This window comes from Vulpes vulpes, chromosome 1 (assembly GCF_048418805.1).
Source record: "Vulpes vulpes isolate BD-2025 chromosome 1, VulVul3, whole genome shotgun sequence".
Classification (NCBI taxonomy): domain Eukaryota; kingdom Metazoa; phylum Chordata; class Mammalia; order Carnivora; family Canidae; genus Vulpes; species Vulpes vulpes.
The window spans coordinates 131,019,000-131,041,719 of NC_132780.1; the positions used below are offsets into that span (position 1 = coordinate 131,019,000).

General features: G+C 41.2%; 1 protein-coding gene across 1 annotated transcript; it reads left to right on the forward strand.

Moving 5' to 3' along the window:
* Window positions 1–7,152: 7,152 nt before the first annotated feature.
* Window positions 7,153–14,840, forward strand: LOC140594625 (SLA class II histocompatibility antigen, DQ haplotype D alpha chain-like). The gene is made up of 5 exons (XM_072728985.1): window positions 7,153–7,284; window positions 11,338–11,586; window positions 12,032–12,313; window positions 12,581–12,755; window positions 12,931–14,840. The coding sequence occupies exons 1-4, from the start codon at window positions 7,203–7,205 to the stop codon at window positions 12,733–12,735; spliced, it is 768 nt and encodes a 255-aa protein (XP_072585086.1). The 5' UTR covers window positions 7,153–7,202; the 3' UTR covers window positions 12,736–12,755; window positions 12,931–14,840.
* Window positions 14,841–22,720: the final 7,880 nt, after the last annotated feature.

Below are 22,720 nucleotides of genomic sequence, written 5' to 3' on the forward strand. Positions count from 1 at the left end.
TAAAACATCAGAGGAGAAATTAAGGCTTAGGAAGAGCAAAAATAAAGGAGCAGGGAGTCAGTTACCTAAATCGACTAGATCTCTAAAACAAACAAAATCATCAGAGTGGGGCAGTTGGCTCCTTCCAACTGCCTTTTGGCTGGCAGCCTGTTGATTTTAACAGCCTTTGAAGTAGATGCTTCTTTGAAGTGGATGCTCCCCCAATCAGGCACCATTAGGACAATCCCATTACCAAAAAAAAGAAAACCAATAGCCAAGGTTTATACTACAGATAGTTTTAGAGAAATACTCTAATAAAAATATTTGTAATCAATTCCATTGTTGTAAATACGATTTTATAAGATACCACTTTGAAGTATTTTTCAAAATTCCAAAATTCACACTCATATGGATTACTTTTCCCCAATATTGTCGATTATTAGAACAGTAGAATTCTACTTGTGCTATCATTTATATTTTTAAATTCTGGTTCAATCCCAATTTAAAACTTTCGAGGCAAAATGTTTTAAATATATGTGCTGACATCTGATTTTTTTAAATGTCATTTAAAATAAATAATTATATTTAAAATTTCATTTGAGTCATTTGCATTTGATTTGCCGAGTAATGATAAGTATTTCTGTATAATAAATGCTCATGATAAATGATATGGAAAAAAAAAAAAGGCAAAAGAAATAATTAAATCTCCTTATTTTCTACAGTCCATTCACAAGTCCTTGAAACAGGTAAAGTGACCATCCTGTGGGAGCTAGGTAGCATAGATGTTGACACTTTGCTAAGACCTAAAGGCAATCTTAGCCTGATCCCGCAGGGTCCAGTGAATCCACTTTAAAGGGCTTCTCCGTTAAAGGAACTTCTCTTCCTTTGGAAGCTCCCTTTATCTGCTCCTACCAACACCACCCCACCTGCCCAGATAATGTTAGGAATCATCCTCCAAGCATATAGTCCACTGATATACGTGGACCTGGAGACGTGGTGGTGGAGACCACGAAGGGTCTCCTGACTGAGGATTCACTCAACAGTAGTAAATGACGTTTTCCTAACAAGAACCAGTCCCCTCAAGAGTCGGGAAAGCTGTTTCCAAACCCCTTGGAGGCTTGTGCTGTCCCTAACCCCCTCCCAACTTGAAATGGTATCATCCACACTCCTCACCAGCCCAGGGCAGCTCCTTTCTGCCCATGGGTCCTGTCCCCATGCTTTAATAAAAATACCTTTCTGCACACAACACATCTCAAGCATTCTTTTCTCGCCATCTTATCAGAACCCCACCTCTTCAAACTACATCAATAACCTACTAGGATTGGAGAGTTCTTGGAAAGAGAACCAATCACCACTGGACCTGAAGAACCTCATCTGTCTCTAGGCCAGCAGTTTCTAGCCTCCTGAATTAAGAGCTTCCATTCAAAAAGCACTTGTGGATTCTAGACTCTAGCCCTAGCACACAGGCCTCATCAAAGGACCTATTCAGCTGAACTGAAGAGTTCCCTTGAGCAATAGTGAAATCTCTGCCCTTGGAAGCAATGTTTCAGGTTTTTCAGCAAGTAAAGACAGAAAGTAACTAGTTCATACATACAGGAGTTGTTGGTGGCAAAGGATACGTGGCAGTGATATTAAATGAAAAACAGAAAAATTATCTTTGCAATGTCTGTCTGCTTCATTAATGTGGTGCCTAAACTGAGTGTCTCTCCATCAGATGGGGCCCTGAAATGTGGCTCAACAACCCAGTGGAAGCCTGTGGCTAGGGAGGTGAAAGAATTCACCTGAGGCAAAAGAAAGGAGAAGAAAGTTTATTGAATACACCACAAGGGAGCAGCAGGGGGACCTGCTCTCAGAGGAGAGGCTAACTGCAAGGAGCAGAGGGTGGGGGCAGTGTTCTAAGGGGGATGAGGAGGAGGTATGGCAATCTATGGAACTCCCCCTATTTTGGTAATGACGCCTGGTTGTAAGTAGCCCATTGGTCAGTTAGAGCCTATGGACACTTTGAGGTGGGTACCCTGATGGATCTGTTTGTATTCCATCCCTCAAGCTTGTTTGCCTAAGAACAGCCTCCAAAATAAATTCTGTCATTTGAGAGGCCATGTGACTGGATAATAGTACACAGGTCTTTGCACCAGACTGTGCTTGGTGACCATAAGGAAGGCACTTATAATTCTCAAAGTTTCTGTGCTTTCATCTGTAAATCCTAAAGGGTTTTGGTGAGAAAATATCATAGCATCTAGTGCATGCTGGAATTCAACAGTTCTTAGTTCCCATCTCCTTTGAGAAAGGTTTGGGGAGAAACTAAAATTTAGTGGGTAAATGGGTGGGATTCATTTCATATATGGCAGCACACCAACTCTCACATGCAAAATGTATTGAAGTTTTATTCTCCAACGCCAGAGAACATTTGTGCTAAGTTGAAAGAAATGATCCTAAATTCTTTGCAGCTCATTCTATTAAGAAGTGTAACATTCGGGCGCCTGGGTGGCTCAGCGATTGAGTGTCTGCCTTTGGATGAAGTCTTGATCCTAGGGTCCTGGGATCCAGTCACACTTCTGGCTCCCCTAGAGGAGCCTGCTTCTCCCTCTGCCTGTGTCTCTGCCTCTCTCTCTGTGTCTCTCATGAAAATACAATAAATAAAAATAATACAATCTTATAAAAAATACAATCTTAAAAAAGAAAAATATGCAACATTAACTCACCTCTAAAAAAAATAAAAAATACAATCTTAAAAAGAAAAAATATGCAACATTAACTCACCTCTTGAATGACATAGCTCTGTGACTTGTTTTGACTACTAGAATGTAGGGGAAGTGGTGTTGTGAGTCTAAATTTAGGCTAAAGAAGCCCTGCAGCTTCTCTCTTGCACTAGGGAGTCTTCCCATACCTTGTGGGTAAGTGTAAGCCACTCTACTGGATGATGAGCCCAAATGGAGTGGCCCAGTAGACTGGGCTGAAGCAGTTGATGCCACAGACATGTAAACACCTGAAGACAAGGGAGCTCGCCCAGGACACAGAGGGCCCTGGGGGCGTGACACAACTTTCTGTCTTACTGAATCCTGAGAAAATACTAAAACGTTATCTGAAATCGTTGCATTTTGGAGTAGGGTATTATATAGAAAAAGCTGACTGATACAATATCCTTCAAAGAAAATTCTATATCCTAGTGATCTCTTGGTGCTCCCTTGCTTAACAGGCTCTCACAAACCTACACTGCCACAGGGAGAAGATTGGATGATGAGGGAAAAGCTATAAGCCATCGCTGGCCTAGAACGATTAATCTTTGTCAGTATACAGTTGTCATCATTTGGGAGTATTTGCCATGTGCACACACTAGAGTGTATTTAAACCTTATAATTTGTACTTCCTTATAATTTCATTTCATCATATAACTATCACCTAATGGTTTTCATCGCGTTTTATAGAAAAGTACACTAAAGCTTGTATATTCTGAGTGAGTTACCCAAGGTGATACAGCTTATAAAGTCAAAAGCAGTTTACAATAACAGTAAACATTTATTTGATGACCAAGTCCACCCTCTTCTTACTTTTGCTTCACTGGACTTGGTTGATTGCTGTGAGGCATCTCTAATTACTGCAAGATGGGAGAGGCTTTGGCCTTTTTAGTACAATTAAGCAATGCATAATGATTGACTTTGTAGCAGGGCAAAAGAGTTGAAAGTCAGAACTAAAGACTTTGAAAATACACAAGTCCTTAGAAAATGTTATATATTTTAATGAGAACTAACCTACATTTTGTCTAAATAATTTCTTAGAGGGCATCCAATGAGGTAAGTTATAATGACTCTTCCATTTATCTTGACAATTTTAAGTTAAATCAAGGCAGGATTTAGTGATTTTTGAGGAAATTATGGGACAAAGTAATATTTTAAACTCCATATTTTATTTCTACCTTGAGTTAATTTGTCTTTCAGACAGAGCTAAGAAGTTAGTTTTTGTCAAAAATGGCACATCACTCTTCTGAATCTAATTCTCGAATAATTTTACCTGATGTCAAAATTATAACCTGAAGACAGAAGTGACTGGAACAGGTTCATTATGTGACTGCAGGAGGAGATGAGACACAGGCAGAGCTCATCTTCGCCTAGGTAACAACGACATGGGCTTGCCTGAACTTCTCCATCCCACGGGATTTGAGATCTGCAGCTGGACCTTGGAACTTCCCGTCCAAGATACAATTCTGATCCACATGATTAGCACCCTAACTTCCTAATCTGAGTTAAATTTTCTTTAAAGATTATACTAGCAGGCAATATTCTGGAGCCTCATCAAGAATGGTTTTGTCCATCTGTCACAGTCTTAAGTAATTTTGGCAAAGAAATAACAAAGTTTCAAGACAGCGAAAGTAAAACCAATGAATCAAGGAAGTAGAAATTAGTAGAGATTTCTTGTGCACAAGTCAAAAGACAGTTTGCACACCAGAAGTATTTTAAACCACAAGGTGCAAGGCTCAGGGATAGCTTATTATAAGGTAGCTATGTCATGAGAAAGCAGTGACTGCTTAATCTTCACAAGGATTGGCTACAATATTCAGTTTTCAGTGGTTACCTCATATCAACCATGGGAAAGAGTTCAATTTCATTTGTCCTTTCCACAGGCTGAAGCAAGAAATCATCCAATTCAAGATGACCTTGCAAAATAAGCTGAATTACTGTTGTTTGAATGATTAAAATTGTGCCTTCCAAAGGTACAAGCAAGAAATGACCGGGTTCAAGTTAGCCTTGCAAAATAAGCCAAATTAAGCTTTGTTTGTAAAAGTTTTGAGGCTGGATGCCATTTGTTTCTGATTTTAACAGTACAGACCAGATAAGTCTGGATCCAAGAAGAGCCCAGAAACATGGTATCTCCTGCACAGAAAGAAGGAGGCTGCACAGTAAATGAAGCATGCCTCAGTGAAACCTCAAATCCCGAATGATCCATAAAGGCACAGACTTGAAAGAATAAATCCACCCGTAGGGTCAAATATCTATCGTAATTATGTTAGGACCTGTATTCTGAATCCACACAGGAAACTCCCTCCCCTACAAAGACTCATGAGTGACCCTTGTCATTCTGCAGCTCTGCACTCACCAGCTGTGGGACCCTGAGTAAATTCCTTCACCTTTCTGAAACTCAATATCCTCCTTGTAGCTTGGGGGTGATATTCACGTACTACAGGTATAGTGGGAGCCCCAGGAATTTTTCATTCCGAGTACAGTATATATATATATATGTATTCCTCACAGCGCTCAGATGAGTTGCTGTTAATGCCTCCAGCCAAAGACCATCAGGAGCACACCTGAGAATGAACAAGTTGCTTTAATTGTTCATTGTCATGAGGTAGAAAATTCACCACGGAGAAAAACGGGGCTCTCAGGCTCATCTCCCCTCTTTTTTTTTTATCCTAATTAAAGTCTGTTTCATGCCCAGCATGGAGTCCAAAACGGGGCTTGATTTCACAACCCTGAGCTGAGATCAAGAGCCAGCCGTTTAATCCACTGAGCCATCTGGGTGCCCACATCTCTGCTCTTAAGACTTTACAACTACTTGGTTTGGAGTCATCCAGATTATCTAGGAAGACCTCCCTTGCTTTACGTCAACTCTTTATTTATTTTAATCACATCTACAAAATATTTCCAGAGCAATTACAGCATTAATGTGTGATTGAATAACTGAGGACTATAGCTTAGCAACACACGAAACCGACAATTTAACTACTGTAAGGTTTGGGTTTGTGTTAGGTGATTTTGAGGAGCATATAAGATAGAGGGACTCTGCTCTTAGTTGCTTGTCAGCCAGGAGGATTGCTTGGTCTTTTTGTGGCCTGGACAATATTTCTATTTTGTCTATGTTCAGACATGGTTACTGACTGGCCTTGTTTCTGTCTTTATCCATCATGGTCGTCACAGAGTGGCTTACACTGCTGTTCTATGACATTTTTATGTTCACCAGGAAAACACCAGAACCTGGCTGTGGGTAGCACACCTGGTTACTAGTACCAAGTAGCTCTCAGATGCCAGAGCTTTTCCTGTCCCAGTCTTCCTATCATGTCTGTCAATACAGGGTATGACAGAGTACTGAGCAATAGAAGGCCATCCAACAGGCACAGAGTGATTGATTCTAAGTGGAAGCCCTTAGTATCTTGTAGCTTCCATACCTCACAGAAAATCGGTTCTTCTGGAAAAAGAAGGACTAAGGACTGCCTTTGTCTTCAGCTCAATTCCTAGTCCCTCACAATTATCTGGAATACGTAGCAGGATAAAGAATATGAAAACTTCCAGGATGTCAGGGAAGGAAATCAATTTCTAAATCACAGCAGTTCCCCTCATTCTACCCTCAACATTTGACTTACATTCTTAAATATAAAAAAAAAAAAATTGAAAACTAAAAATAATACAGTGAGGCTGCTGAAGCAGTCTTTAATGCAATCAATGTCCCCAACTTGCCTTTAAATATAGGCAGGCAGCACTGAAACACAGAACACAAAGAACGCTCAGGGTAGGGAAACCATGACAGTGAAAAATGATGCAATTACTGTAGGCAGCATTAATGACCTTATGACTTCTTTTATCGTCCCAGATGCAAATACTGGAGCTTTTGAGACCATAAGAGGAATTTAACAGGAATTACATATGTAGTAAAGCAAAGGTAATCCTTGGTTACCATCAGAAGAAATTCTTTGTAGATAAATCAAAATTTGGAAAATTTTATATGCACTATGGAAGCAAAAAAAAAAAAAAAAAAAAAATACATTCGGAGGCCAGGAAAAGGGAAGGAGTTAAGGATTGCCAAGGAGGGGAATCAATTTATAGGAGAATTTTTGGCGACTGTAACCCAGAAGAGCCTGAAGAAAACCATGTAAGTGATTATGTTCTCTATACATGAGGCTACTCAGAAACTCCGCCCCTCTTGCTGCCACCAACAAGCATACACATCCAAAGGAAGATTGATTGAGTGCGCCTCCTCCTTTCCTAGGTAATTCCCCCAGGTCCACTCTCCATGCAGGCTACCTCAGAACAAGGGGATTTCCCAGTATCTTCTGGCTTCTTAGTACAAACTCTTCAACTGGCAACAGCAGTGTCACCATAAGGCATTTTTCTGATTGGCCAGAACCTGACCTGGCAGGTTTGGGTTTGGGTGTCTTTGGATTCCCCTTTCTGTTGGGTCCTCACCCTAGTTCTGCAATTCAGAACAGCAAGTGTGGAGACCACACGGAGAAGAGGATGATCCTAAACAGAGTTCTGATTCTGGGGATCCTCATCCTGACTATTATGATGAGCCCCTCTGGAGGCGAAGAGATTGTGGGTGAGTGCACACCTGAGGGATATGGGGACTAGACTAGGGAAAAGGAATTGGAAGGGGTAAAAGAGAGAATGGCATAAAATAGTGGAGACTCCTCAAAGGTGTTCTCAATATTAAGCAATTCTAAAATTTTTAATCATTCTTCCTTCAGGAAACTAGAGACCCAACCCACTGTCTTTGCTCCCTGTGATGTTGCAGAGTTCATCAAGGATATTATTCCATTTCTAATCTCAGATCTAGTGAATATAGGCTAGAGGGCTTGATGGCATTCATTCATGATTACCTTAAAGTATAGGGATGTTTCCATGTTTTGTTTCGTTACTAAAACCAAATTTGTTTTGTTACTAAAAAGTCATGAACGATTGCTCCCAAATGTCTCTGAAAACATTTTGAAACTTTCTACGTGTTTTTTCTATAGTCTCACTTGGGGTAAAAAGTTTCATGAATTATGTATACTATGTAGATATAAGGAAGTGTATCCTCTTCTTTGACTCAAATTTACACGCATTTTCATGCTGGGAACTGGCATGAGGGGAGTGGGATACAAGCCCAGCTGAATACCTTTAGACAAGTCATTCAACCACATGACCTCATATATGTCATTCAGGAATAATTAAATCAAATATGTATTTAGAAATATTTTTCCAATAATGTAAACATATCCATGTCAATGATCATACTTGTTTCTTAACTGTTTCGATTACAGGTGTGAGTTAATTTTTTAATTTAATTTAATTCTAGGATGGTTAACCTATACGTTTCTAGCGTACAGTGTAGTGATTCCACAATTCTATGCATTACTCAGTGCTCATCAAGATAAATGTACTTTTTTTCTTTTAAAGATTTTTATTTATTCATGAGAAACACAGAGAGAGAGGCAGAGACATAGGCAGAGGGAGAAGCAGGCTCCCCGTGGGGAGCCTGATGCCAGACTCAATCTCAGGACCCCAAGATTATGATCTGAGCTGAAGGCAGATGCTCAACCAATGAGCCACCACCCATGTGCCTCCAAGATAAATGTATTCTTAATCCCCTCACCTGTTTCAGCCATGCCCCCCAGTCACTTATCCTTCGGTAAACAACAGTTTCTTCCCTACAATTAAGAGTGTATTTTGTTTCTTTTGTTTCTTTGTTTTCTTTCTTAAATTCCACACATCACTGAAACTATATGATAGTTGTCTTTCTCTGAATGATTATTTCGCTTACCATTACACGCTCTAGCTCCTACCACATTGTGCAAAAGGCAAGATTTCATTCTTTTTATGACTCTAAAATATTCCATTGTACATATATATCATATCTTCTACAAAGAGTAGGTTTGTAACAATCAAAGTAGAAAAACCAAGCAGCCTTAAGAGGCAAAGTGAAATGGAGCATACTCTAATTTTCAACATCTTTGTTAGCCATGAGTGTTCCCATCCTAATTTAATTTGGTCGGGGAAGTTTGCCTCACTTTGCCAGAGAACTTCTAATTTCCTTCTTCAACATCATGCCAGAGCATCTTGGTCAGGCTCAATTTATCCAGTAAGCACAGTGCCAAGGGTCTATGATGCTTCTAGGGCACCATAAAATGTTTTAGTTTCTTTTAAAATTAGAAGAAGTGAACTTATGAGGTAGAGGAAAATGTTTTAATTTTTAATTCAACCTGGATTATATTTATCTTTATACCAATGCAGTCACAAAGTGTGATGTCTAATATTTTATGAGGAAAGGGACCCAATAGTGATGAGGCTCACGAGTCATACAACAGCCTTGAGCAGTGCTGATTAACTTCCGTATGGTTTGACTAGCTCTGTGTCTATCAACCTCCACTCACCCAAATGTCTGTGATCCTTGAGAATAGCAATTGATATTCAATACACACTTTTGAGCAAACAGTGAGATTAATTTTGGGGATTCAAAGATGAAGGAAAGCAGAAGGAATATCGCTGAGCAGAACTATGGACCCAGCTGAGGCTGAAAATACAGGAGTGAATCAGTTCCAGTCAGCCGTGTAGTGTGATGTTCATCAACAAATGGTGCCTTGGACAAGCACCAAATGGAAAGAATAATTGCATATACTCATGTTTGAAAAAGGAACCAAGGGGACCAAGGATAAAGGCTAGAGGATGCAGAGGGTTTGATGGAGGGCCTTTAAGTAATCACCAAGGCGGGGCGGGGCGGGGCGGGGGTCATGCTGGGCAAGGAAGAGAGTGAGTCGGATGAGGCATAGATAAATCTGGAAAGCAAGACATTGGGATGGAGGCGTTGGAGGTTATAGTGAAGCCAAAAAAATGTTCGATGAGACTAATTAACTGAAATGTTGCTAACCGGACAGAAACTTCCAAAAGGAATTGGAGGTACCCAGGAAGTCTGAAAAGATAGCTTTGTTACAAGGAGACACACCCCTAAAAAGGCCAAGGAACATGCAAGAAGAATGTGCTTTGGTTTGACTGGCAGATGACATATTTGCAGAGGAAGTGGGACCATAAGACTGCTGCTGTTCCCTGCAGGACTCACCACAGCATACTGCATTTGTTCCTGTACTCACTTGACTCTCCCACCACGCAATAAACCCCTTGAAGACAGAAACCATGCTGATGGGTGTTTGACCCCCTGCTCCTCATGTCTGACATCTTGCTGATGTTCAGCAAATGAGGAAGAGCATAAGGAGGAAACGATAAAAAGCTCACATATCTCTTTACAAAAATGCCCAGTTAGGCTCACCGGGTGGAGTCATACTGCTGCCATTCTACTTTGGCATCCTTGCAAAATGCACTGTCCATTTGTTTTTGTTTTTGTTTTTTTTTTTTTAATTTTTATTTATTTATGATAGTCACAGAGAGAGAGAGAGAGAGGCAGAGACACAGGCAGAGGGAGAAGCAGGCTCCATGCACTGGGGCCTCACGTGGGATTCGATCCCAGGTCTCCAGGATCGCGCCCTGGGCCAAAGGCAGGCGCCAAACTGCTGCGCCACCCAGGGATCCCCTGCACTGTCCATTTGAAGAGAAGGGCCACAGTTTACCAGGAGTCCTAAACAGATAGAAATGCAAGTCAGAATTAGGTTAGGGGTTTGCAAGGGAAAAAAAAGCACGAGGGATGGGGAGTGACAGAAATCTAAAATCTAATGAAGCTTCCATTTTGTACTTCTGATGAATCAAGTGCTCCCCTCTGAGGCTTACCATCGTTAACAAGAGAACTTGGTGGCTCCTGGGTAGCTCCATTGGTTAAGTGTCTGCCTTTGGCTCAGGTCATGATCCCAGAGTCCTGGGACAGAGCCCCAAGTGGGGCTACCTGTGGGGAGCATGTTTCTTCCCTTCCCTCTGCTGCCTCCTCTGCTTATGCTCCCTCGCTCTGTCAACAAAATAGATAAAATATTTTTAAAAAAGGAACCAGAGACCTTAGGAGTATTGTTTATTTTTTTATAAACTTTTTAACACTGTCGCTGTCCTCGTCATACTCTTTCTTATACCCTAAAATAGCTAAGAAACTCTTTTCGAAGAATACAATCCTTCGTGCTTTTTTTGACAAAATAAGAAGCAGCAGAAGAAGGCGCAGGAGAGAGGAGGAGGAAGAAGGAAGGAAGGAAGCTTTGCCTCTGCAGAAAATATTCTGCTCTGAGCCAGTCCTGGGGAGAGGAATCAATTTATGTGCTGTTAACTGATGAAGGAATTAAGCAAGAGGTAAAACTGGTGAAGCAGAGAGAAGTTAAGTGAGTTTCTGATAAAGGAAGCTATAGCCACGATACCTTGTTCATTCCTTCTTTCATTTCCTTGTAATATTTGTCTACTGAGCCTCCCGAGCGCACCAGGTGCTGGGCTACACACAGGGGAAGAGCAGCAGCAAGGCTGTCGTCATCGTGCTCTCACGGAGCATGCGCGGCAGTGCAAAAGCAGAGCCTGCTTGACTGGGCACCAGCGACACGAGAGAGGGGCAGGTGCTGGGAAACGTGCCTAAGCTGTGCCCAGGATGAAGCTCGCAATATCTGTTTGCCCGCAGTTTGTTCTGACACTCGGTTGACTAAGGCTCTTTTCTCCCTCTGTGTCCTGCTTCCTGCTCCTCACCCCTGCTCACCAGCCGACCACGTTGCCTACTACGGCGTCAACGTCTACCAGTCTTACGGTCCCTCCGGCCAGTACACCCATGAATTCGATGGCGATGAGGAGTTCTACGTGGACCTGGAGAAGAAGGAAACTGTCTGGCGGCTGCCTGTGTTTAGCACGTTCACAAGTTTTGACCCCCAGGGTGCACTGAGAAACTTGGCTATAGCAAAACAAAACTTGAACATCCTGATTGAAAGGTCCAACCAAACTGCTGCTACCAATGGTATGTGTCTACCATTCTGCCTCTCCGCCCTGAATCTGTCCCCACATCCCAGCTCTCTCTCCCTTCCTCCCTAGCACAGACACTCTTCACTGTTTTCCAAGGATCTTCCCCCAGATCTTCTCATAGTAATTACTGAACCCTCGTCCTCCCCCATCTGAAAACTGAAATATTGCCATGTAATGCAAGGATCCTTACTCCCGTACCATGTCCCTTGAATCCCTCAAGGAGACGCCCTGTGGATATGCTACCTAATAAGCACACCTGCCCAGAGAAGGGCTGGGGATAAAGTGTAGGCAGTGCATATACGGCGTTCCCAAGCAGAAGGTGGGCAAGAAGCCTTCCACCACCGCGTGGAGAACTGTTGCTGGGAGGGCTCCTCTAGGACCCAGTGCAGAGCCTCAGGCAGAGTTATTGCAATTCATGCAGTGCGGCTTCCTCACCACAGAGGTTCCTGAGGTGACTGTGTTTTCCAAGTCTCCTGTGATGCTGGGTCAGCCCAACACCCTCATCTGTCTCGTGGACAACATCTTTCCTCCTGTGATCAATGTCACGTGGTTGAAGAACAGGCACTCAGTCACAGAAGGGGTTTCTGAAACCAGCTTCCTCGCCAAAGGGGATCATTCCTTCTCAAAGATCAGTTACCTCACCTTCCTCCCTTCTGCTGAGGATATTTATGACTGCAAAGTGGAGCACTGGGGCCTGGATGAGCCACTTCTGAAACACTGGGGTATGTGTGAATTCCCCCTCCCGTGGTGCCTCCTTTTCTTTGTCAAGTCCAAAGCATCCTGCCTGTCAGCCCTGGAGTCTCGAGGCTCAAAGCATGTTTATGACACTTCAGGGTTTCTAATAACAGAGTTCACTCTCTTCCCTAAGCCTGGTGCCCTGAGACTTCATAGACCCAACAGCACCATCACCCTCCTCAACCCCCCACTCCGTCTCACACCTGTACTTGAACCAACACTGTATTCTGACTTTCACAACCTCATTTTCACAGAACCTGAAGTTCCAACCCCTATGTCAGAGCTGACAGAGACTGTGGTCTGTGCCCTGGGGTTGGCTGTGGGCCTTGTGGGCATCGTGATGGGCACCGTCTTCATTATCCAAGGCCTGCGCTCGGGTGGTACTTCCAGACATCAAGGACCTTTGTGAGCTGCACCCTAGAAAGGAAGGTAAGGATTCAGATTTGTCAGACCTGAGAGTTGGAGACAGAGTCCGGGAGGATGGAAAGTGGGAGGAGTCTGTGGACCCAAATGTGGTTGGAAGGTTATAGGAGAATTGGGAGAGGGGATGATGACAGCACAGCAGCTCCCTAAAATCCAACCATCTATGTCTGTCCTATTGCAGGTGCACTGCATGCCCACCTCCCAGAGCAGAAGAGTGGACCGGATAAGCCACCTAGCGCTATTTCCTTGCCCAGTTCATCATATTCCTACTCTCTACCAGTGCTTCTCTGTCACCTCTTCTCTGGGACTCAAGAACTATATCCTCTGAGCGCTCACCCTTTAAATTCTACCCCTTCCTTGACTGCCTGTTTTTGTTTGTTTGTTTTCTTTTCTTTCCTCAATTGTCAACTACAATGAGATCTCTGGGATATCCCAACCAGTTACCTGATCCCTCATTACTCTGATCTAGTATTCCCATGGAAATAATAATTTTCTCTTTAAGAGATCCTTTAGATCAATTTTTCCTGTCTTTCATCTCAGGGCTGATTAGGACTTTGGTCCCCCTTTTTTTTAGACCTTCCTAATCTCACTTTCCATATTATGTTTCATGCCCAGCAACACCAGAAAATGCAGGTATAGGCTGATAATATTTTGATATCTTAGGTAAGTAAGGTTAATGGTTCTCTCTTCCTGTTATTCTCATGTCTGGGTACTGCCACACTCTCCCAATTCAGACACCAAGAAAAGTCATATAAGCCCTCTGACCTTGGTATAGATTTGGTAGAGGAGAAATACAAAGCCAAGAAATAAGTTCATACTTCTTTTAACATAATTTTAGAAAGCTATGACAGATACATAAGTTAAGATAAAGAAATTTTGAATTTCATAAGTACCAAAAGACAAATTGTTTTCCAAAACTTTAAAATTTCAATTTGTGAAGAATGAATGATGATAGGAGAAGCTTTCCTCTCCCATCCTCACCCATGACAAGACAAGAATTCTTTAGGCAGGAAAATAAATGGAAGTCAAGTAAGAGAGCATTAGAATAAGACCATAAAGTAAGTACCTGAGGAGAACCAAATACTTTGTTCTTACTTAGGGACAGCAACAACAGGATGAGAAAGGGAGTAGAAATCATAGACATAGTTAAGTTTCTTAGAACACAGGTGTAGTTTGCCTCACCTCTTACATGAATCTCTTCTAGATAAGCACGTAGACTTTCCTGTGCTGCGGTGGCATATCAGGGATAGTAGAGTGAATATATCTGCAGGATGTTTCTAGGCAGATCATCTTAGGTCAAGCTCACTGAATCCCTGTGTATCCCTGTGCATCCCTGGGCACCCAAGGAAACTGCACAACACCCCAATAACTCCAGTCCCGTGCCTCCACCCCTCATCCTTCTTGTATTTGGAAAGAATGAATCTATGAGAGAGAAAGGCCCGCAGGGACAACATAGAGGATAATGTACTGGCAGCTATGGATGCTGTATTCTCTTCTAGATTCATTGTCTTCTAGTGGAAACTCTTGCAGAGGAAATGGATCAACAGATGGAATTCTCTGGTGTTCTTGAGTTGTCTAAAGCTTCACTCGGAAAGTGTATGTGACTTGACTCGGAGTCATTTTCCCTTTGAAATTATTTTAGGCACATACTGGCCTTAGTCTTTTCCCTCTGCAAGTAGTGTTTCCATACATGGTGTCTAAGGCAATATTATGGAACAGCTATGAAATGTATGAGGCTGTCCCTGGCCACACCACCTGTATCAGTGAATTTAAAGCATCACTGGAAGAAAAAAAGACAATTTTAACACAAGTGTTGATATAGTAGAGTTTGATGAAAAGAAACTTAAATCCAAATTCAGGATTCAGCCCTTTATAGCTAATATTTTAAACATTGTAACACTGCGCATATGTATTCTGAGACTCATCTTTCTCATCCATTCTCTGGAAGTAATAATACTTTCCTTGCAGTTATTGACAGAATTTGAATAATCTTGATTACACATAATATGGAAATACATGAAAAAACATTGCTATTTGTATCTGTATTATTAAAAAGAATTGATTATATCGTATTAAAAGCACTTCTCTTTTCCTGAGTCCATTAATGATTTAGAAGATTCAAAAATGGAGCTGTGAATGAATTTCTTTTCATAAGTTAAAGAGAGGATTTTGCTTTCCCCAGCAACTCAGAGACTCTGAGATTGGCTTAGGCTAAGAGAATAGATAGGGTATAGCAGTCAGTGACATGTCACTAGTGGAAGATTGCTAAGAGAATTCTTAGAACAGTAAGTCATAAGAAATTGACTTGAGGTTTTTAAGACCAAAGATATGCTATATTATAACAGACCTTATGCATATTTACTTTGGGGATAATTCAAGGATCAAGAGTTACCTGCGAGGTAGAAGTAAGAGAATAATTAACAATGGAGACTAGGAACTAGTAAATTTAGGGAATCTGACCCAGAAGTTATCAAGAAAATGTAGGTAACAGAACACAGAGGAGGTCAGGCCAGTGCAACTACTCTGCATTGTATTATAATGGTAGGTACGTGCCATTACACATTTGTTCAAACCCACACAATGTACACCAAGAGTGAACCCTAATGGAAACTATGGACTTTGGTGATAATAATCTATCAAAATAGTGTCATCAATTGTAATAAATGTACCACTCTGGTAAGGGATGCTGATAGTAGGGGAGGCTGTGCCTGGTGGGGACATGGATAGATGGGAAATCTCTGTACCTTCCCCTCAATTTTGCTGAGAACCTTAAATTGCTTTAAGTAAACTGTATTGGGATCCCTGGGTGGCGCAGCGGTTTAGCACCTCCCTTTGGCCCAGGGCACGATCCTGGAGACTCGGGATCGAATCCCACGTCGGGCTCCCCGTGCATGGAGCCTGCTTCTCCCTCTGCCTGTGTCTCTGCCATTCTCTCTCTCTCTGTGTGACTATCATAAATAAATAAAAATTTTAAAAAAATAAAATAAAATAAACTGTATTAAAAGAATGTCAGCAATTATGATGTCAAAGGTATAAAATACAAATTTTAGTATAAAAAATGTAATCATCTGAAAATGCACTAATGTATTCAGGGAGAGTTTTTGGCAATAGGCTGTCAAATAAATGTTATATAAATCTCAAGGAAGGGATCCCTGGGTGGCGCAGCGGTTTGGCGCCTGCCTTTGGCCTAGGGCGTCATCCTGGAGCCCCGGGATCGAATCCCACATCGGGCTCCCGGTGCATGGAGCCTGCTTCTCCCTCTGCCTATGTCTCTGCCTTTCTCTCTCTCTCTCTCTCTCTCTGTGACTATCATAAATAAAGAAAACTTAAAAAAAAAATAAATCTCAAGGAATCGTGAGATGGGAACTCAGGAATTTGGGAAGAGGTGTATGTGTGTGTGTGTGTGTGTGTGTGTGTGTGTGCGCATTATTGTACTATAAGGTGTATACTGAATCCCATTTTAACCAGTGCCCTAGGAATACACAAATACTGACTTACTCAGACTCCTTCTCAATGAAATAAGGAGGAAAAAAAATTTAATGGAAGATGCATTTTATTAAGGGGCTTCATTTGTAAAACTTCACATAATTTTAAAATAGAATTTAAATTCTAACACCAAGCGCAATCATTTCGATATTAGCTAAAAGTTAAAAGGGAGATCATCACATGACTTTACCTTAAACAAAGATATCAATCCTCATGATACTAAATTATGTGATTTAAAAAATTATTTGAGTTATTTTTCTTATTTCTGATTGTGTGCATGAATTGTGACTATTAATATTTAATATCATACTATTTAAAAATACATAATTAGAAAATCCTTTTATTCAGCAAATCATTTGCAGGGAAAATAAAGAACAGATAAACTTCATATTAAAAAAATTAAGATACATATCAACCAAATGATAAGTTTTGTTTGGATGCATATTCAAATAAAAGAACTGTTAAAAAATTCTTGTGAAACAATCACAGAAATTGAACTCTGACACTATTAAGAAATTTTTAATCTACTTTTGGGTGTGATAATGGCAGTGTTAATGTTTCCTAGAAGTCATTAAATTTTAGATTTCATAATAGCATATTCATCGATAAAATGATATGACTTATAAGAATATCATCAAACTAATCCAGTATATGTGTAAAATTAAGTGGGTAGGTTTACAAAATTATCCATGAATTAATAATGATTAAAGGTGGACTGTTGATACTTGGCACTATTCTCTCTACCACTACATATTGTTGAAATTTCTCATGATATAAAGGGTTTCTTTTAAGTATCCCAGGAAAGACAAAGAAGAAAACTAGGTTTAAAAGCATTCGTTTGAAGTTAACATTCGTTTTTAAGATTTTCCTCATTTTTTATCCCAGGTAGGAAGCCATGAGTATCCAAAGCTTGCTCCACACCATGGACCTCTCAGAAATGTAACCCTAAAGAATACATATGTCACAAGGATAATATCGAAGGAAAGCAAAAAATACTCTCTTTATCTTGACTGGACTAAGCCCCAAACATTGCTAATATATACACTAATTTAATTAATAATGCGAAAATAAAAATGGTTATGGAATACCAGTGTTGTGACACATACCATACTACATTCTGAGTGTATTAAATTGATATGAAAACAGATATGTTCATTGTCTTCACAGACTTTACATTCTAGTAGGAAGAAATATGCATATACAAAATAGTTCCACAAATATATAATAACAAACTCTGAAGAATTGATAAAGGAAATGAACAAGGTAACACATAACCATTGCACAGGAATTAAGCATTTGGTGGAGATTAGAGGTGGCTTGAACAAATATATGAGATGAAATAGATATTGGATAGTATGTAAAGCAAACAAATAAATAAATAAATAATCCTGTAAAAGTAGAAATAATGGACTTGAGCTATACCTTAGACCAAATGGACCTCATGGACATTTTAATGACCTGAATAGACATTTTTCCAAGAAAAGCATTCAAATGGCCAACAGCTAACACGAAAACATACTCAACATCATTAATCATTAAGGAAATGCAAATGTAAACCACAATGAGACATCACCTCACACCTGTTAGAATGGCTATCACCAAGAAAGTAAGAAATAACAAGTGTTGGCAAGCATAGGGAAAAAAGGGAACCCTTACACACTGTTTTTCAGAAAGTAAATTGGCTCAACCAAATAATATGGAGGCTCCTCAAAAAACTGAGATATCCGCACCTTCATACCCACTGTAACTTTACATACCATAGCCAAGACATGGAAACATTTTAAGTCCCCACTGATGATGAAGGGATAAAGCAAATGTTACACCAACACACACCACAAAATGGAATACCAGTCAGTCATAAAAAAGAATGAAATCTTGCCATTTGTGAGGATACAAATAGACCTTAAAGGTTCTATGCTAAATGAAATAAGTCAGACAGAGAAAGACAAATACCATACATTTTCACTTGTATGTGGAACCTAAAAAACAAAACAAATGAGAAAACAAAACCAGACTCCTAAATACAGAAAACACACTGATGGTTGCCAGAAGAGAGGGGGGTTGGGGGTTGGGCAAAATCGATGAAAGTATCAAGAAGCATAAACTTCAGTTTTATTTTATTTTTTTAAGATTTTATTTATTTATTCATAGAGACACACACAGAGACAGAGAGGCAGAGACACAGGCAGAGGGAGAAGCAGGGTCCATGCAGGGAGTCTGACATGGGACTTGATCCGTGGTCTCCAAGATCACACCTCAGGGTGCAGGCAGCGCTAAACCGCTGCGACACGGGGGCTGCCCAAACTTCAGTTTTAAAATAAATAAACCATGGGGATGTAATGTTAATGTATAGCACAGGGAATAGACAGTACTACTGTATTAACTTTGGTGACAAATGGTAACTAGACTTATTACAGAGATCATTTCATAATGCATATGAATGTTGTACACCTGAAACTCCTATAATATTGTGTGTCAATTATACTTCGATTAATTTTGTGTGGTGACAGAAGTTAAGTAGGCTTATTGTAGTAATCATTTCACAAGATATACAAATATCAAACCATGTGAACACCTGAAAATAATATAGCGCTATATGTCAATTATACCTCAATAAAAAAGAAATAACTGTTTCACTTTGAATGAATGAGGTCTTGGCAACAATTTCTTGGGTATAAAATCATAGCCAAAGCAAAAAAAAGAAAAGAAAAGAAAAGACAAAACCAAAAAAAACCAAATAAACAAAAATAAATATAACTACATCAAATTCAAAACTTATGTACAGCCAAACGATTAGCCAAATGCAAAGGCAACCTGTGGAATAAGAAAAAAACATATTTTGTAAACCATCTATCTCAGAAGTGGTTAATATAAAGTTACTCATATAAATCAAGAGTGAAGAAAACAAACTGATTTAAAAAGGGACAGAGGAGGACTTCAGGGAAGAGAGCAGATAAAATCCACATCAGTGTAAATACCCCAGAAAACCACCTGAAGACTGGCAGAACAGACTCTCCACAGCTAAATGGAAGGAAGAGGTCACAACCAAGAAGGAAAGGAGGGCAGAGATGGGTCAGGAGTTAAAGGACCTATACAACTATCCACAAGAGAGGGCTGCTGTGGCCTCAGAGAGGGGTAAGGAGGAGGCCTTCACACCAGGCAGGTGGAACCCACACAGGAAAGACAAACCCCTATAACATTTGACTTTGAAAACTAGAACAACACAATTTTGCCAGTTCTCACAATCAATAGGGCCTAACATCTGGGTCTTTAAAAATCATCAGGCTTGACTCCTGGGGAGCCAGAGGGCAATAGGAAATTGAGTCCCTGCCCTTAAAGAGATAACGCAACAAACAATCCCATGGAGATACAGCATGCAAGCAGCAGTTTGAAAACCACCAGGGGTGGGGGGGTTGGGTGGTGGTAGTGTACACTGGAGGGAGTTTTGTTTACTAATCTCAGAGCATCTGTTGGAGAGGCAGGGATCTTTGGGAGGCTTCTTTAAGAACAAAAGAGCTAGTGGGTGCCATTTGCATCCCTTATCCCCACCCTAGACCCACAGACACTTGCAGGAACCAGGGCAGCAACAATGTGTTCTACCTAACTTGCTGACAGTGCACCCCACTCCCCACATTCTCCTACAAACATACGCACTTCAACCGGATCTCAGCTCCAGGAGCTGTCCCACATCAGACCTATACAAACCTTGATAACACCTCATGCCCTGCCGGACTTCTCCTGTGGATCTGCCTCTACAATACCTCTGGCCAGAGCCCATCCAAAGCTGTGCCACAGGCCTGGCAGGGTGCGGCAGCCCTGAAAGGAGCCAGCACAACTCCAAAGTGGCTCCTGCCTGGGGAAGAGGGGAAGGGAAAATCACTACATACATGAGTCCAACTACAGCCCCAGCAACCAGCTGAGGGCAGACATCTGGTCTGACTGCAGGCCCCACCCAAGAGTGAAAGCTTCTCAAAAGACAACACAGAGAAAGCAACCAGCAGTTCAGTGTTACCCTACTCTGGCAAACACCTGGTCTGATTCAATTCAGGCCCAGTGCAGTCCCAGACTGCCTCATTAACACAGGACAAAACCCTGCCTCCATCAGGGAAAGAGAGCCACTGCAGACAACTGAACTGAAGTCAAATGTGGCTCAGCAACAACAGTAGGGGACATGCAACGTATAGGAGACAACCCTGAAGCACCAGGTTCTGGTGATCAGGGGACATTGGACTGCAGGGTACCACAGGACCTCTCCTTCATAAAGCCACTAATTTCAAGAGCAGGAGATGTAGCTGACATTCCAAACACACAGAAAGAGACCGAGGGAGTTGGACATAATGAGGAAACAAAGGAATGTGTCTCAAATGAAAAGAATAGGACAGGGACCCTGCGGTGGCTCAGTGGTTGAGCATCTGCCTTTGGCTCAGGGCGTGATCACGCAGGCCTGGGGCCGAGTTCCATATTGGGCTCCCCACAAGAACCTGCTTCTCCCTCTGCCTATGCCTCTGCCTCTCTCTCTCTCTCTCTCTCTCTCTCTCTCTCTCTCTCTCTGTCTCTCATGAATAAATAAATAAAATCTTTTCAAAAAATTAAAAGAACAGGACTAAATCATAGGAAAAGAATTCAACCAAAAGGGGAAAATTAATATGCCTAATAGACAATTTAAAGTAATGGTCATAAAGATATTCAACGCACTCGAGAAAAGGGTGGAGGACCTCAGTGAGATCCTTAATGAAAAGATAGACTTGAGGAAGGTGGCAGAGGAGGGGGACCCTGAGCTCTCCCTGTCCCATGTTTGTCACCAATTATCATCCACACCCGTCAGTAAGCCAGAGAGTGATCTGAAGACTGGTAGAGCAAACTCCACAACTATAAATAGAGAAGTTTCATCTGAAAGTTAACCCTTCAGCTCAGAATTGTCGAAGGAGGCTACCTACAAGAAGGAGGGGACTACACACAAGGAGAGGGCTGAGAAAGAGGCCCTCACACCAGGAAGCTCCACAAGGAAGATTAATCCTCATAAAAGCTGGCCTTAATAACCAGATGGGCTGAATTCTGTGAGTTTTTAAAACCAGTGAGACCTGGGGCCTGGACTTTAAAAGTCAGCTGACCCAGCACTGGGTGAGCTGGAGGGGTGAGTGATAGCAGGATCACTGCCTTTAACAAGACAACAACCATTTTCACAATATTCAGTCTTTCAATCCATGAGCATGGAACATTTTTCCATCCCTTGGTGTCTTCCCCAGTTTCGTTCACAAGTGTTCTGTGGTTTTTACAGTACAGATGCTTTACCTCATTGGTTAAGTTTTTTCCTAGGTATCTTTCGGTTTCTCGTGCAATATTGTGAACATGTCTCTGCTACCCAGAGCAATCTACACATTCAATACAATTCTTACCAAAATACCATGGACTTTCTTCAGAGAATTGGAACAAATAATCCTGAGATTTGTATAGAACCAGAAAAGACCCCAAGTAGCCAAAGGAATGTTGAAGAAGAAAACCAAAGCTGACGGTATACTACTATATTACAAAGCTGTAATCATCAATACAGCATGGTACTGGCACAAAAACAGACATATAGATCAATGGAACAGAATAAAGAATCTAGAAATGGACCCTCAACTCGATGGTCAACTCGCCTGCAACAAAGCAGGAAAGGCTATCCACTGGAATAAAGACAGTCTCTTAATAAATGGTGTTGGGAATTGGACAGCCACGTGCCAAAGAATGAAACCAGACTGTTCTCTTATACTATACACAAAAATAAACTCAAAATAGATGAAAGACCTAAATGTGAGACAGGATCCATCAAAATCCTAGTGTTCTCCTTTTGACCTTGGCCACAACAACTTTATGCAAGACATGTCCCTTAAAGGCAAGGGAAACAAAAGCACTAATGGACTTTTAGGACTTCATCAAGATAAAAAGCTCCTGCACAGCAAAGGAAAGAGTCAACAAAACTAAAAGACAACCTACAGAATGGGAGAGGATATTTGTACATGACGTATCAGATAAAGGGCTAGTATCCAAGATCTGTAAAGAACATATGCAACTTTACATCCAAGAAACAAACAATCCAGTTTTGAAATGGGCAGAAGACAGGAACAGACATTTCTCCAAAGAAGACCTGCACACGGCCAACACATTAAAAAGTGTTCCACCTCACTTGCCATCAGGGAATACAAATCCATACCTCTTTATACCAGTGAGAATGGCTAAAAGTAAAAAGACAGAAAACAACAAATATTGGGGAGGATGTGGAGATAGGGGCACCCTCTTACACTGCTGGTGGGAATGCAAGCTGGTGCAGCAACTCCGGGAAACAGTGTGGAGGTCTCTCAAGAAATTAAGAATAGAGCTACCCTAGGACCTAGCAATTATACTACTGGGTATTTCCCCCAAAGATACAGAGATAGGGAATCCATGGGACACCTGCACCCCAGGGTTCATAGCAGCAATGTCCACAATAGCCAAACTGTGGAAGG

Excerpts from the sequence above, each read along its gene's own strand:
- LOC140594625 (XM_072728985.1), top strand. The coding sequence starts at position 7,203 with ATGATCCTAAACAGAGTTCTGATTCTGGGGATCCTCATCCTGACTATT. Across the intron at positions 11,587-12,031 it reads CCAAACTGCTGCTACCAATG|AGGTTCCTGAGGTGACTGTG; the intron begins GTATGTGTCTAC and ends TCCTCACCACAG. Across the intron at positions 12,314-12,580 it reads GCCACTTCTGAAACACTGGG|AACCTGAAGTTCCAACCCCT; the intron begins GTATGTGTGAAT and ends TCATTTTCACAG.